General features: G+C 37.0%; 2 protein-coding genes across 2 annotated transcripts; one reads left to right on the top strand and one right to left on the bottom strand.

Annotated features, from left to right (window-relative positions):
- Positions 1-3633: 3633 nt before the first annotated feature.
- On the bottom strand, positions 3634-4107 carry LOC138048630 (uncharacterized). The gene has a single exon (XM_068894791.1). The coding sequence runs from the start codon at positions 4105-4107 to the stop codon at positions 3634-3636; it is 474 nt and encodes a 157-aa protein (XP_068750892.1).
- Positions 4108-7665: 3558 nt separating this feature from the next.
- LOC138048631 (uncharacterized) lies at positions 7666-11402 on the top strand. The gene is made up of 2 exons (XM_068894792.1): positions 7666-8512; positions 11395-11402. The coding sequence occupies exons 1-2, from the start codon at positions 7666-7668 to the stop codon at positions 11400-11402; spliced, it is 855 nt and encodes a 284-aa protein (XP_068750893.1).
- The last annotated feature ends 1101 nt before the right edge of the window (positions 11403-12503 follow it).

Consider the following 12503-nt stretch of genomic DNA (forward strand, 5'->3'; position numbering starts at 1 on the left):
ATGGATCCAATAAGATGACCTCAAATCTTGACATGAACAATCAACAAATGAAAAATGTAAAAGACGCAACACATAATCAAGATGCCATAACTTTAAAGCAAGTCAATGATGCTATTTCAATCACCAGTACCAATAGTGAAAAATACACAGACAAAAAAAATTGCAGAAAGTCATATAAGTCCACACGAAAACCGTAAAAACGTCTTAGCCTATGCAATGGATGATGGAGAATTTACAGAAGATTTCGGTATTCAGGATGTTATTTAATCACCTATAATGACTCGCCTCATAAAACGAACAAGAAGGCATTTACTATGAAAGTTCAAAAAACTAATGATGGTTCTAGTCTGTTCAAAGGAAGGTTTGATTTCAATTTATTCAAGATGATACGTGATGATTTCAGCAACAAATATACTGTGTGTATTGAAGTGTATTTCGAAAAAGATGGCAGACATGATTCAGAATTTAATTCTTTCAATATATCATTCGAAAAACTGAACATGAACATTGATAAGTCACACACATTAAAAATAAATACGGATTACAAATATTATAGGAGTATTTTGAATTTGAGCCCTGACGGTATTTCTAAACAAATCCAAAGAAGGGTTTATGTTAATGTTCAGAGTAGTTTTGACAATCTCAGTCCTCAATTGTTACCGTTGTATGTACTGATTTATTATATCAAGGATGAAGCAAAAAACGATCTCGATTTCACTATATATGATTACGAACGAGCTTTTGAAGTTGTAAACAATAATTTTCAATTACATGTTCCGATTGACATAAACGATAATCAAGTTTTGGGTTTGTCAACCCCAATAAGTGATAATGACCCTGTCACCAAAAAATATTTATTCGATAGTGTTCTCCCATCATACATTGGGGTACAACTACTACAAACAGTATTTCATGTGATTTTTCGACAGTACGTGGAGACGTTTTAAAGTTCAGTGAAATTTTCATCGATTCAATACAGATTTTTGCTACATCAACTTATTCATTTCAAAGCAATCATTGTTTAATCATCCAAACATCTACTTCAGCAATTTATAATATATTTTTCACATCCAACAGAACTATCACTGTCAATATGAATAGATATTTTAGAGACGTAATTTATATCAGAATAACTTTTCAGATAGAATAAACAAGAGATTTAAATTTATAATCAAATACAAAACATTGTTCCATTAACATAATATGACGTATTGAATATGACACTATGTAAAAAAAGAAAATGGTGATTATCTTCTTGATGATGACGGTAAAAAAATCGAATATACCATAGACTATCATTCAAGTTCAGAAGATTTAACTGACAATACCACATTTTTAATAAATGATGATGGACATGTAGAAACTGATAAAAATCTCATCGTAAAGGCTGCTACAAATGATAACCATGTTGTTATCAAATCACAGGTCGGTGACATTGTTAGAGACAGTTTTCTCGATTTGTGGGTTAGCGAATATCTTCGGATGTATGCAAATTGTGTTTATCAGATAGACAGAGCAGATGGTCAAAATGTGAAGATTGATTCAAGCAGAAAAGTAGAAACAATATATGATAAAAGCAATGAAGAAAGTGATGCCACACAAACTGATTCATCTAAAAGACCCACCTTATGTACAAAAGCTGAAAAACACAATGGTCGATATTTTCTAAAATTTGATAAAACACAAAAATGATCAGCCAAGTTAATTTAAATAACGGTGCTGTTAATGTATTCATTGTTTATCGATTAACTTCTAGGAGCTCACCTCAGAGTTTTTGGAATAATGGTCTTTTTGGTCACGATAACGGAGGGTATGATAAATTTATAGCTCATAGTGGATCAAATCTCGTAGTATCTGGGGCTGATAATACATATAAATGTCTCTCAAAAAAGAAACGATCGTTTTCAATTTACAAAACATGTTTCGACATACTCATGTCATCTTCAGTTGCAAATGAGCTTTTCAACGGTTGTACATTTGAATTTATGTTAAGGTATGTTGCAAAATTACATGTCAGAACTTGCGTACAATTTAAATATGAAATGTGAAATGCGCAGAAAACAAAAATAGCGCACATAGCAATAAAATAAAAGACAAAAGAACAACGTAATTAAAAAGAAAGAGACAAATCTAAATGCCTCAACTGCTGATTAAGGATGGGATTTTCCCACTTAATGTGCAATGCCTCTTTGATCTTAATTTGGAATTTTGAGGCGGCAGAATCTAAGATCGTGAAACATTCTGTGTTACAAGAGTCATGACAGGCCCTAGATGACTGCAGGTGTCTGTAAACATGCGAAGACTTGTCCGACAAGAGATGCTCACGAGCACGCGTACGTAGGTGGCGAGTGGTCTCGCCAATGTAGCTGGCATTACAGCCAGCACACGAGAATTTATAAACGACACGCGAACGTAGACCTTGCGGTACTGAATCTTTCACGCTGAACATGTTTCTAAGTTTAAATGTACTAAAGACCAACTTAATATCTAAATCAGCTTTGCAATAGTGTTTGAGTAGTTGTCTTAACTTGGTCTGGGCGATTTCAGAAAACCGGCCAACATAAGGGAGTTTATAGAAGTGCGTAGAAGTTTTCCCGGAGTTGGATGAGGCGTCCCGCCCAGTCAGAGAAGAAATCATTTTCTTAGAAAGATACCTGTGGATAATCTTGTCGATCACCCACGACGGAAAACAATTTTTCCGTAGTAAGAAAATAAGCTTCTTGACGTCCAGATGAAAACCAACCCAGGAATTGTTGATCTTATATACTCTGTCTAGTAATGTTCTGACTAGACCCAGTTTGTAATTCAAAGGGGCGAAGCTGAAATAATTAGTAAGAAGACCAGTAAATGTTTTCTTGCGATATACACTAGTAACAATAGATGGATGACCGTTGTCTAGCAATATGTCTAGAAAAGATAATTTCTTATTGATTTCCCTTTCCATTGTGAAACGGATACTTGGGTGCCTTGCGTTGATATAATCAAAGAATAAGAGCGCATCATCTTCGTTATTGAACAAACAAAAGGTGTCATCAACATAGCGTCTATAGAACAAAACTTGGGAGGATGAGAAATTATCTAACCAGTTTTTTTCATGGTGTCCCATAAAAAGGTTTGCGAGGACTGGAGCAAGGGGGGAACCCATGGCAACCCCATCTACTTGGTCATGAAACGCACCCTTGAATAAGAAGTGGGTCCCTGCTGTTGCGAAGGAAAAAAGGGTTTTAAGGTCAGCGGGGCTTATCGCAAGGCCAGGATTACCCTGATAAATGTAGGTGACCGCCAAGTCAATGCACTCATCAAGGGGTAAACTAGTAAACAGACTCTCAACATCAAAAGAGACCATAAACTTCCCAGAGGTTGGTAGCTGGTTGATTTCATGTACAAATGAAAACGTGTCGCGGACGTTGTAGTCACACGGGACATGAGGCTCTAAAAGATCGCAAAGGAACTTAGATAGATTATAATTGTAGGTGCCTATTGAAGATACTATGGGTCGAAATGGAGGTGTTTCATTAGGCTGCCGAGCCTTGTGCATTTTAGGAAGGCCATAGAACCTAGCTGGTTGAGAACCAACTGGATAAATTCTCTCATATGTATCTTTGTCTAAGTGACCCTTATTTTTAAGTGCTCTTAAAAACGTTGTAATTTGCCCTCCCTTTGTAAAGTGGGGTCATTATCAATAACCTTAAACTTAGAAGTGTCACTTATAATGGCAAAAATACCCTGTTCATAAGCAATCCTGTCCATGACAACGACGCCATTTCCTTTGTCAGGCTTCAGTATCACAATGTCCTTGTTCTTTCTCAGTTCCTTTAATATCTTGAAGTTCCTTAAGTCCGCCACAGAAGGTTGGTGTGAAGAAACATATGAATGGGCAAGATGAGAGAGGTCGGCGACCAGCTTTCCCTTTTGTTTCCCGTCGATTAAATTTCTGACCATAGTGCGATGAATCAGTTCGAAACAAGAAAACACATCCGTTTTGTTGATGGTGGGGGTACAGATAGAATGTGAAAGACCGTATTTAAGTATTCCAAGTTGCTCGGACGTGAGGTTCTGCGAAGAGAGGTTGGTAACTGTCTCCGTTGGAGAAAATGGTAGAACCATGTTTCGCGTTAGGTTTTTAAGTTTCTTCTCGTGGGTGTCTATAACACGTTTAACAGCTTTCCAACATTGTATTTTACACTTCGATGGAGGATGTATCGATCGATGTTGTTAACAACGCCATTGATATGGTCGGCCAACCTGTCTCTTACAAGGGTTAGCTTACTGAATTCCTTTCTTCTTTTGGCGATTGCACTTCGTAGTAGACGTTTTCGAATAGCATGTACATCATGTCTACTTGTATTTGGTAGTTGAAAACAGATAAATTTCGGAAACACATTGAAGGATAAACAGTTTTTGAGAAAATTCAAATCCAACTCAGCTTTGCTTACTTTGATAGAAGTCTTCTCAAACTTCCGAAGGTCAGAGATGCTGACTTTCTTACCATATTTTCCTGCTATGTCGTGGATAATATTTCCAAACGGACGTAAAGATAGCAGAGTAACAATAACTCTCAAAAAAGAAACGATCGTTTTCAATTTACAAAACATGTTTCGACATACTCATGTCATCTTCAGTTGCAAATGAGCTTTTCAACGGTTGTACATTTGAATTTATGTTAAGGTATGTTGCAAAATTACATGTCAGAACTTGCGTACAATTTAAATATGAAATGTGAAATGCGCAGAAAACAAAAATAGCGCACATAGCAATAAAATAAAAGACAAAAGAACAACGTAATTAAAAGAAAGAGACAAATCTAAATGCCTCAACTGCTGATTAAGGATGGGATTTTCCCACTTAATGTGCAATGCCTCTTTGATCTTAATTTGGAATTTTGAGGCGGCAGAATCTAAGATCTTGAAACATTCTGTGTTACAAGAGTCATGACAGGCCCTAGATGACTGCAGGTGTCTGTAAACATGCGAAGACTTGTCCGACAAGAGATGCTCACGAGCACGCGTACGTAGGTGGCGAGTGGTCTCGCCAATGTAGCTGGCATTACAGCCAGCACACGAGAATTTATAAACGACACGCGAACGTAGACCTTGCGGTACTGAATCTTTCACGCTGAACATGTTTCTAAGTTTAAATGTACTAAAGACCAACTTAATATCTAAATCAGCTTTGCAATAGTGTTTGAGTAGTTGTCTTAACTTGGTCTGGGCGATTTCAGAAAACCGGCCAACATAAGGGAGTTTATAGAAGTGCGTAGAAGTTTTCCCGGAGTTGGATGAGGCGTCCCCCCCAGTCAGAGAAGAAATCATTTTCTTATTAAGATACCTGTGGATAATCTTGTCGATCACCCACGACGGAAAACAATTTTTCCGTAGTAAGAAAATAAGCTTCTTGACGTCCAGATGAAAACCAACCCAGGAATTGTTGATCTTATATACTCTGTCTAGTAATGTTCTGACTAGACCCAGTTTGTAATTCAAAGGGGCGAAGCTGAAATAATTAGTAAGAAGACCAGTAAATGTTTTCTTGCGATATACACTAGTAACAATAGATGGATGACCGTTGTCTAGCAATATGTCTAGAAAAGATAATTTCTTATTGATTTCCCTTTCCATTGTGAAACGGATACTTGGGTGCCTTGCGTTGATATAATCAAAGAACAAGAGCGCATCATCTTCGTTATTGAACAAACAAAAGGTGTCATCAACATAGCGTCTATAGAACAAAACTTGGGAGGATGAGAAATTATCTAACCAGTTTTTTTCATGGTGTCCCATAAAAAGGTTTGCGAGGACTGGAGCAAGGGGGGAACCCATGGCAACCCCATCTACTTGGTCATGAAACGCACCCTTGAATAAGAAGTGGGTCCCTGCTGTTGCGAAGGAAAAAAGGGTTTTAAGGTCAGTGGGGCTTATCGCAAGGCCAGGATTACCCTGATAAATGTAGGTGACCGCCAAGTCAATGCACTCATCAAGGGGTAAACTAGTAAACAGACTCTCAACATCAAAAGAGACCATAAACTTCCCAGAGGTTGGTAGCTGGTTGATTTCATGTACAAATGAAAACGTGTCGCGGACGTTGTAGTCACACGGGACATGAGGCTCTAAAAGATCGCAAAGGAACTTAGATAGATTATAATTGTAGGTGCCTATTGAAGATACTATGGGTCGAAATGGAGGTGTTTCATTAGGCTGCCGAGCCTTGTGCATTTTAGGAAGGCCATAGAACCTAGCTGGTTGAGAACCAACTGGATAAATTCTCTCATATGTATCTTTGTCTAAGTGACCCTTATTTTTAAGTGCTCTTAAAAAACATTACTAGACAGAGTATATAAGATCAACAATTCCTGGGTTGGTTTCCATCTGGACGTCAAGAAGCTTATTTTCTTACTACGGAAAAATTGTTTTCCGTCGTGGGTGATCGACAAGATTATCCACAGGTATCTTTCTAAGAAAATGATTTCTTCTCTGACTGGGCGGGACGCCTCATCCAACTCCGGGAAAACTTCTACGCACTTCTATAAACTCCCTTATGTTGGCCGGTTTTCTGAAATCGCCCAGACCAAGTTAAGACAACTACTCAAACACTATTGAAAAGCTGATTTAGATATTAAGTTGGTCTTTAGTACATTTAAACTTAGAAACATGTTCAGCGTGAAAGATTCAGTACCGCAAGGTCTACGTTCGCGTGTCGTTTATAAATTCTCGTGTGCTGGCTGTAATGCCAGCTACATTGGCGAGACCACTCGCCACCTACGTACGCGTGCTCGTGAGCATCTCTTGTCGGACAAGTCTTCGCATGTTTACAGACACCTGCAGTCATCTAGGGCCTGTCATGACTCTTGTAACACAGAATGTTTCACGATCTTAGATTCTGCCGCCTCAAAATTCCAAATTAAGATCAAAGAGGCATTGCACATTAAGTGGGAAAATCCCATCCTTAATCAGCAGTTGAGGCATTTAGAGTTGTCTCTTTCTTTCTAATTACGTTGTTCTTTTGTCTTTTATTTTATTGCTATGTGCGCTATTTTTGTTTTCTGCGCATTTCACATTTCATATTTAAATTGTACGCAAGTTCTGACATGTAATTTTGCAACATACCTTAACATAAATTCAAATGTACAACCGTTGAAAAGCTCATTTGCAACTGAAGATGACATGAGTATGTCGAAACATGTTTTGTAAATTGAAAACGATCGTTTCTTTTTTGAGAGTTATTGTTACTCTGCTATCTTTACGTCCGTTTGGAAATATTATCCACGACATAGCAGGAAAATATGGTAAGAAAGTCAGCATCTCTGACCTTCGGAAGTTTGAGAAGACTTCTATCAAAGTAAGCAAAGCTGAGTTGGATTTGAATTTTCTCAAAAACTGTTTATCCTTCAATGTGTTTCCGAAATTTATCTGTTTTCAACTACCAAATACAAGTAGACATGATGTACATGCTATTCGAAAACGTCTACTACGAAGTGCAATCGCCAAAAGAAGAAAGGAATTCAGTAAGCTAACCCTTGTAAGAGACAGGTTGGCCGACCATATCAATGGCGTTGTTAACAACATCGATCGATACATCCTCCATCGAAGTGTAAAATACAATGTTGGAAAAGCTGTTAAACGTGTTATAGACACCAACGAGAAGAAACTTAAAAACCTAACGCGAAACATGGTTCTACCATTTTCTCCAACGGAGACAGTTACCAACCTCTCTTCGCAGAACCTCACGTCCGAGCAACTTGGAATACTTAAATACGGTCTTTCACATTCTATCTGTACCCCCACCATCAACAAAACGGATGTGTTTTCTTGTTTCGAACTGATTCATCGCACTATGGTCAGAAATTTAATCGACGGGAAACAAAAGGGAAAGCTGGTCGCCGACCTCTCTCATCTTGCCCATTCATATGTTTCTTCACACCAACCTTCTGTGGCGGACTTAAGGAACTTCAAGATATTAAAGGAACTGAGAAAGAACAAGGACATTGTGATACTGAAGCCTGACAAAGGAAATGGCGTCGTTGTCATGGACAGGATTGCTTATGAACAGGGTATTTTTGCCATTATAAGTGACACTTCTAAGTTTAAGGTTATTGATAATGACCCCACTTTACAAAGGGAGGGCAAATTACAACGTTTTTTAAGAGCACTTAAAAATAAGGGTCACTTAGACAAAGATACATATGAGAGAATTTATCCAGTTGGTTCTCAACCAGCTAGGTTCTATGGCCTTCCTAAAATGCACAAGGCTCGGCAGCCTAATGAAACACCTCCATTTCGACCCATAGTATCTTCAATAGGCACCTACAATTATAATCTATCTAAGTTCCTTTGCGATCTTTTAGAGCCTCATGTCCCGTGTGACTACAACGTCCGCGACACGTTTTCATTTGTACATGAAATCAACCAGCTACCAACCTCTGGGAAGTTTATGGTCTCTTTTGATGTTGAGAGTCTGTTTACTAGTTTACCCCTTGATGAGTGCATTGACTTGGCGGTCACCTACATTTATCAGGGTAATCCTGGCCTTGCGATAAGCCCCGCTGACCTTAAAACCCTTTTTTCCTTCGCAACAGCAGGGACCCACTTCTTATTCAAGGGTGCGTTTCATGACCAAGTAGATGGGGTTGCCATGGGTTCCCCCCTTGCTCCAGTCCTCGCAAACCTTTTTATGGGACACCATGAAAAAAACTGGTTAGATAATTTCTCATCCTCCCAAGTTTTGTTCTATAGACGCTATGTTGATGACACCTTTTGTTTGTTCAATAACGAAGATGATGCGCTCTTATTCTTTGATTATATCAACGCAAGGCACCCAAGTATCCGTTTCACAATGGAAAGGGAAATCAATAAGAAATTATCTTTTCTAGACATATTGCTAGACAACGGTCATCCATCTATTGTTACTAGTGTATATCGCAAGAAAACATTTACTGGTCTTCTTACTAATTATTTCAGCTTCGCCCCTTTGAATTACAAACTGGGTCTAGTCAGAACATTACTAGACAGAGTATATAAGATCAACAATTCCTGGGTTGGTTTTCATCTGGACGTCAAGAAGCTTATTTTCTTACTACGGAAAAATTGTTTTCCGTCGTGGGTGATCGACAAGATTATCCACAGGTATCTTTCTAAGAAAATGATTTCTTCTCTGACTGGGCGGGACGCCTCATCCAACTCCGGGAAAACTTCTACGCACTTCTATAAACTCCCTTATGTTGGCCGGTTTTCTGAAATCGCCCAGACCAAGTTAAGACAACTACTCAAACACTATTGCAAAGCTGATTTAGATATTAAGTTGGTCTTTAGTACATTTAAACTTAGAAACATGTTCAGCGTGAAAGATTCAGTACCGCAAGGTCTACGTTCGCGTGTCGTTTATAAATTCTCGTGTGCTGGCTGTAATGCCAGCTACATTGGCGAGACCACTCGCCACCTACGTACGCGTGCTCGTGAGCATCTCTTGTCGGACAAGTCTTCGCATGTTTACAGACACCTGCAGTCATCTAGGGCCTGTCATGACTCTTGTAACACAGAATGTTTCACGATCTTAGATTCTGCCGCCTCAAAATTCCAAATTAAGATCAAAGAGGCATTGCACATTAAGTGGGAAAATCCCATCCTTAATCAGCAGTTGAGGCATTTAGATTTGTCTCTTTCTTTTTAATTACGTTGTTCTTTTGTCTTTTATTTTATTGCTATGTGCGCTATTTTTGTTTTCTGCGCATTTCACATTTCATATTTAAATTGTACGCAAGTTCTGACATGTAATTTTGCAACATACCTTAACATAAATTCAAATGTACAACCGTTGAAAAGCTCATTTGCAACTGAAGATGACATGAGTATGTCGAAACATGTTTTGTAAATTGAAAACGATCGTTTCTTTTTTGAGAGTTATTGTTACTCTGCTATCTTTACATATAAATGTGTTTATGTTGGCCCGGCAAGTAGCCTACAAAGTTTTCTAAACCTAGGAGATTATAGCGAAAATGATTTAAGCGAACTTGATAAATGGCATTGCCTTAGTGTACATTGGGATAACAAATCTTCACCAAAAACCGAAAAAAGTAAGATTTACTGGAACAAAAAGCATATTGGTGATTTCACTGCTGACAATCGCGTTGGTGCATCAACAACTGTTTTTGGAGGTTTGGATTTTAATAGTGACATAGCACCCTTAGATGGTAGTATAGCTTTTTTCTGTGTATATTTAGATTTTATATTAGACGAAAAAACGATATTAGACCATCATACTGTCTTGATGCAGAGGTATAATATAACGTAAATATATATGTATATCAATATCTTATTAAAACATGTAAAATACAATTTTAATGATGCAAAAGAAAAACATCCATTTATCGATGACAAAATATTAAAATCAGCACTTGTTTATCAATACTTTGAAAGAGAAATTACACTAAACAAAGTTCTTGAACTAAACGATGGGGAAATGGGTCTTCTTGGGCCTGGTAATAGCTGTCTTACATGGTTATTTGAAAAGATCTTCGGTTGGGTTGATATATTAAACAGTCATAGTATACTTCATGATGCTTTTGGGAGGTTTTACGATCATTATTCATTAGGTAGAGGTTATACTTATTCTTTTCCAGAAAAATACACAACTAGAGTGGCTAAAAGATCTCCATTTTGCGGCCAGATTTCAGGTCTATTGTATTGCATGTGTAAAAGATTAACAATCTAAACCATATATATGACTAACAATCGAAAAAAATTTTTTGACTGGAACCATATTTCTGACAAACTAACAGAAGATCAGGTTGATGAACTAAAAAGCTACTATAAAGCATATCATAGAAAATGCTGGGCTTACAAACAAGCTGTTAAACGGTATAAAAAATTAAAACTAATGGGAAATTCTACTTCTATTTTAACTGGCGGGATAGTATCTGCTGTTGTGACAGGTGGTGTAGCTCTTGTAGCAATTAGCACTGCAGCTCTGTTAATAAAATCTTACATGGGCCTTCAATCGCTAGATCTCAAGATACAAAATTGTATATATGCATATCAATCTTACCAGCACATATTGATTAATTTGAAAGACATGATGAGAAGCGGTGATTTCCAACCATCGACTCACACCGAAAAGAAAAATGTAGATGATTTTGTAACTGATGTATGTCCAAGCGTTGACAAATTTCTTCTTAAATATAACAAAAAATTCACTCCTCAATGATTTTCATAATTTTGTCGAATATCAATAACAAGATGTCTATCCAATATTGATTAAACTTTTCAAGTATCTTTTTCGATTTGGTTATCTTGATTTTTTCATAAGGAAGATCAAGCATCACAAATATCTTTTGATTCACCAAATTAATTACTTTTCCCACTTCTTTGAAAATCCTCAATATTTTATCTTTATTCTTCACAGAAATCTGAAAATTATTTTTAAGAGCTATATTATTCATTATATTTTCTTTGATACACTGATTTACGATGGAATCTGTGTTTGTTCTGATGAAATTCAACATAATCTATAAGAGGTGTATAACCATGAACTGTTCCGCAAGTAACACATACATTCATGTTATCATTGTTTTGTATATTTTGTTTAATACAACATGTCTCTTTTTTAATTGTATGCTTTCCGATTTCTTTATTGCAAAAAGGACAAATGATTTCTTCCATATCAATCAATTCATCGTGAATATTTTTACAACTCATTATATACTATTATATGAGATATTATTTTAAAAAACATATAGATTTCCAAAATATAAGATAAAAAATACGGGACTAAAAATAAGAGATCAAAAACACGAGATCAAAAATTGATAATATAATTTTAAAAATATATAGATTTCCAAAATATAAGATCAAAAATACGAGATCAAAAATTGGTAGCCATTAAATGGAAAGTAGTATGGAGTTGGGTTTGGTAACAGATCAAAAATGATCTGGTACCCCCAACTCCTATACTACTATGGATTTGCAACGCATTTTGGTTCCGTTGAAAAACATTGCCAACGTTTTAAAACGCAATGGAAATGCTCTTCAACGCATTTTCAATGCGTTGAAAATGCATTACAACGAAAAAACGCTTCAACGTTATTTTCGTTAAGCCTGCTTTTCCCAAATAGGGTCACAATTTTTTTTTACTAATTTCCACCCTAAATAAAGGACAGATGCCGGTCATTCGAAAATAACAGTACAGCAGAATAGCGACAAAAATTCAAACAAAAAAAAAACATGGGAAAAAAAAAGGACCTGGGCCCGCATTTTGGCTAACACGAACAAATGTCTGGACGGTAAAAAGCTCTAATATAGTCTCCCTACCCTCCGGTAGGAAGATTAGATCCGAACTTTTCTCCTTTGTTGTTGTTATTTTGTACAGGAAATGCCTCATTGTCTCCTTGCAGTACGCTCTTAGAATCATCTACAACCCAACGACCAAACACGTCCCTGGCATCGAGTAAGTATTTCATCTTTTACATTTTACACACCGTAGTGTACAATCATGTATTTGAACAAAGGAAATCC

The sequence above is a fragment of the Montipora capricornis genome, chromosome 5 (genome assembly GCF_036669925.1).
Source record: "Montipora capricornis isolate CH-2021 chromosome 5, ASM3666992v2, whole genome shotgun sequence".
In the NCBI taxonomy this organism is placed as follows: domain Eukaryota; kingdom Metazoa; phylum Cnidaria; class Anthozoa; order Scleractinia; family Acroporidae; genus Montipora; species Montipora capricornis.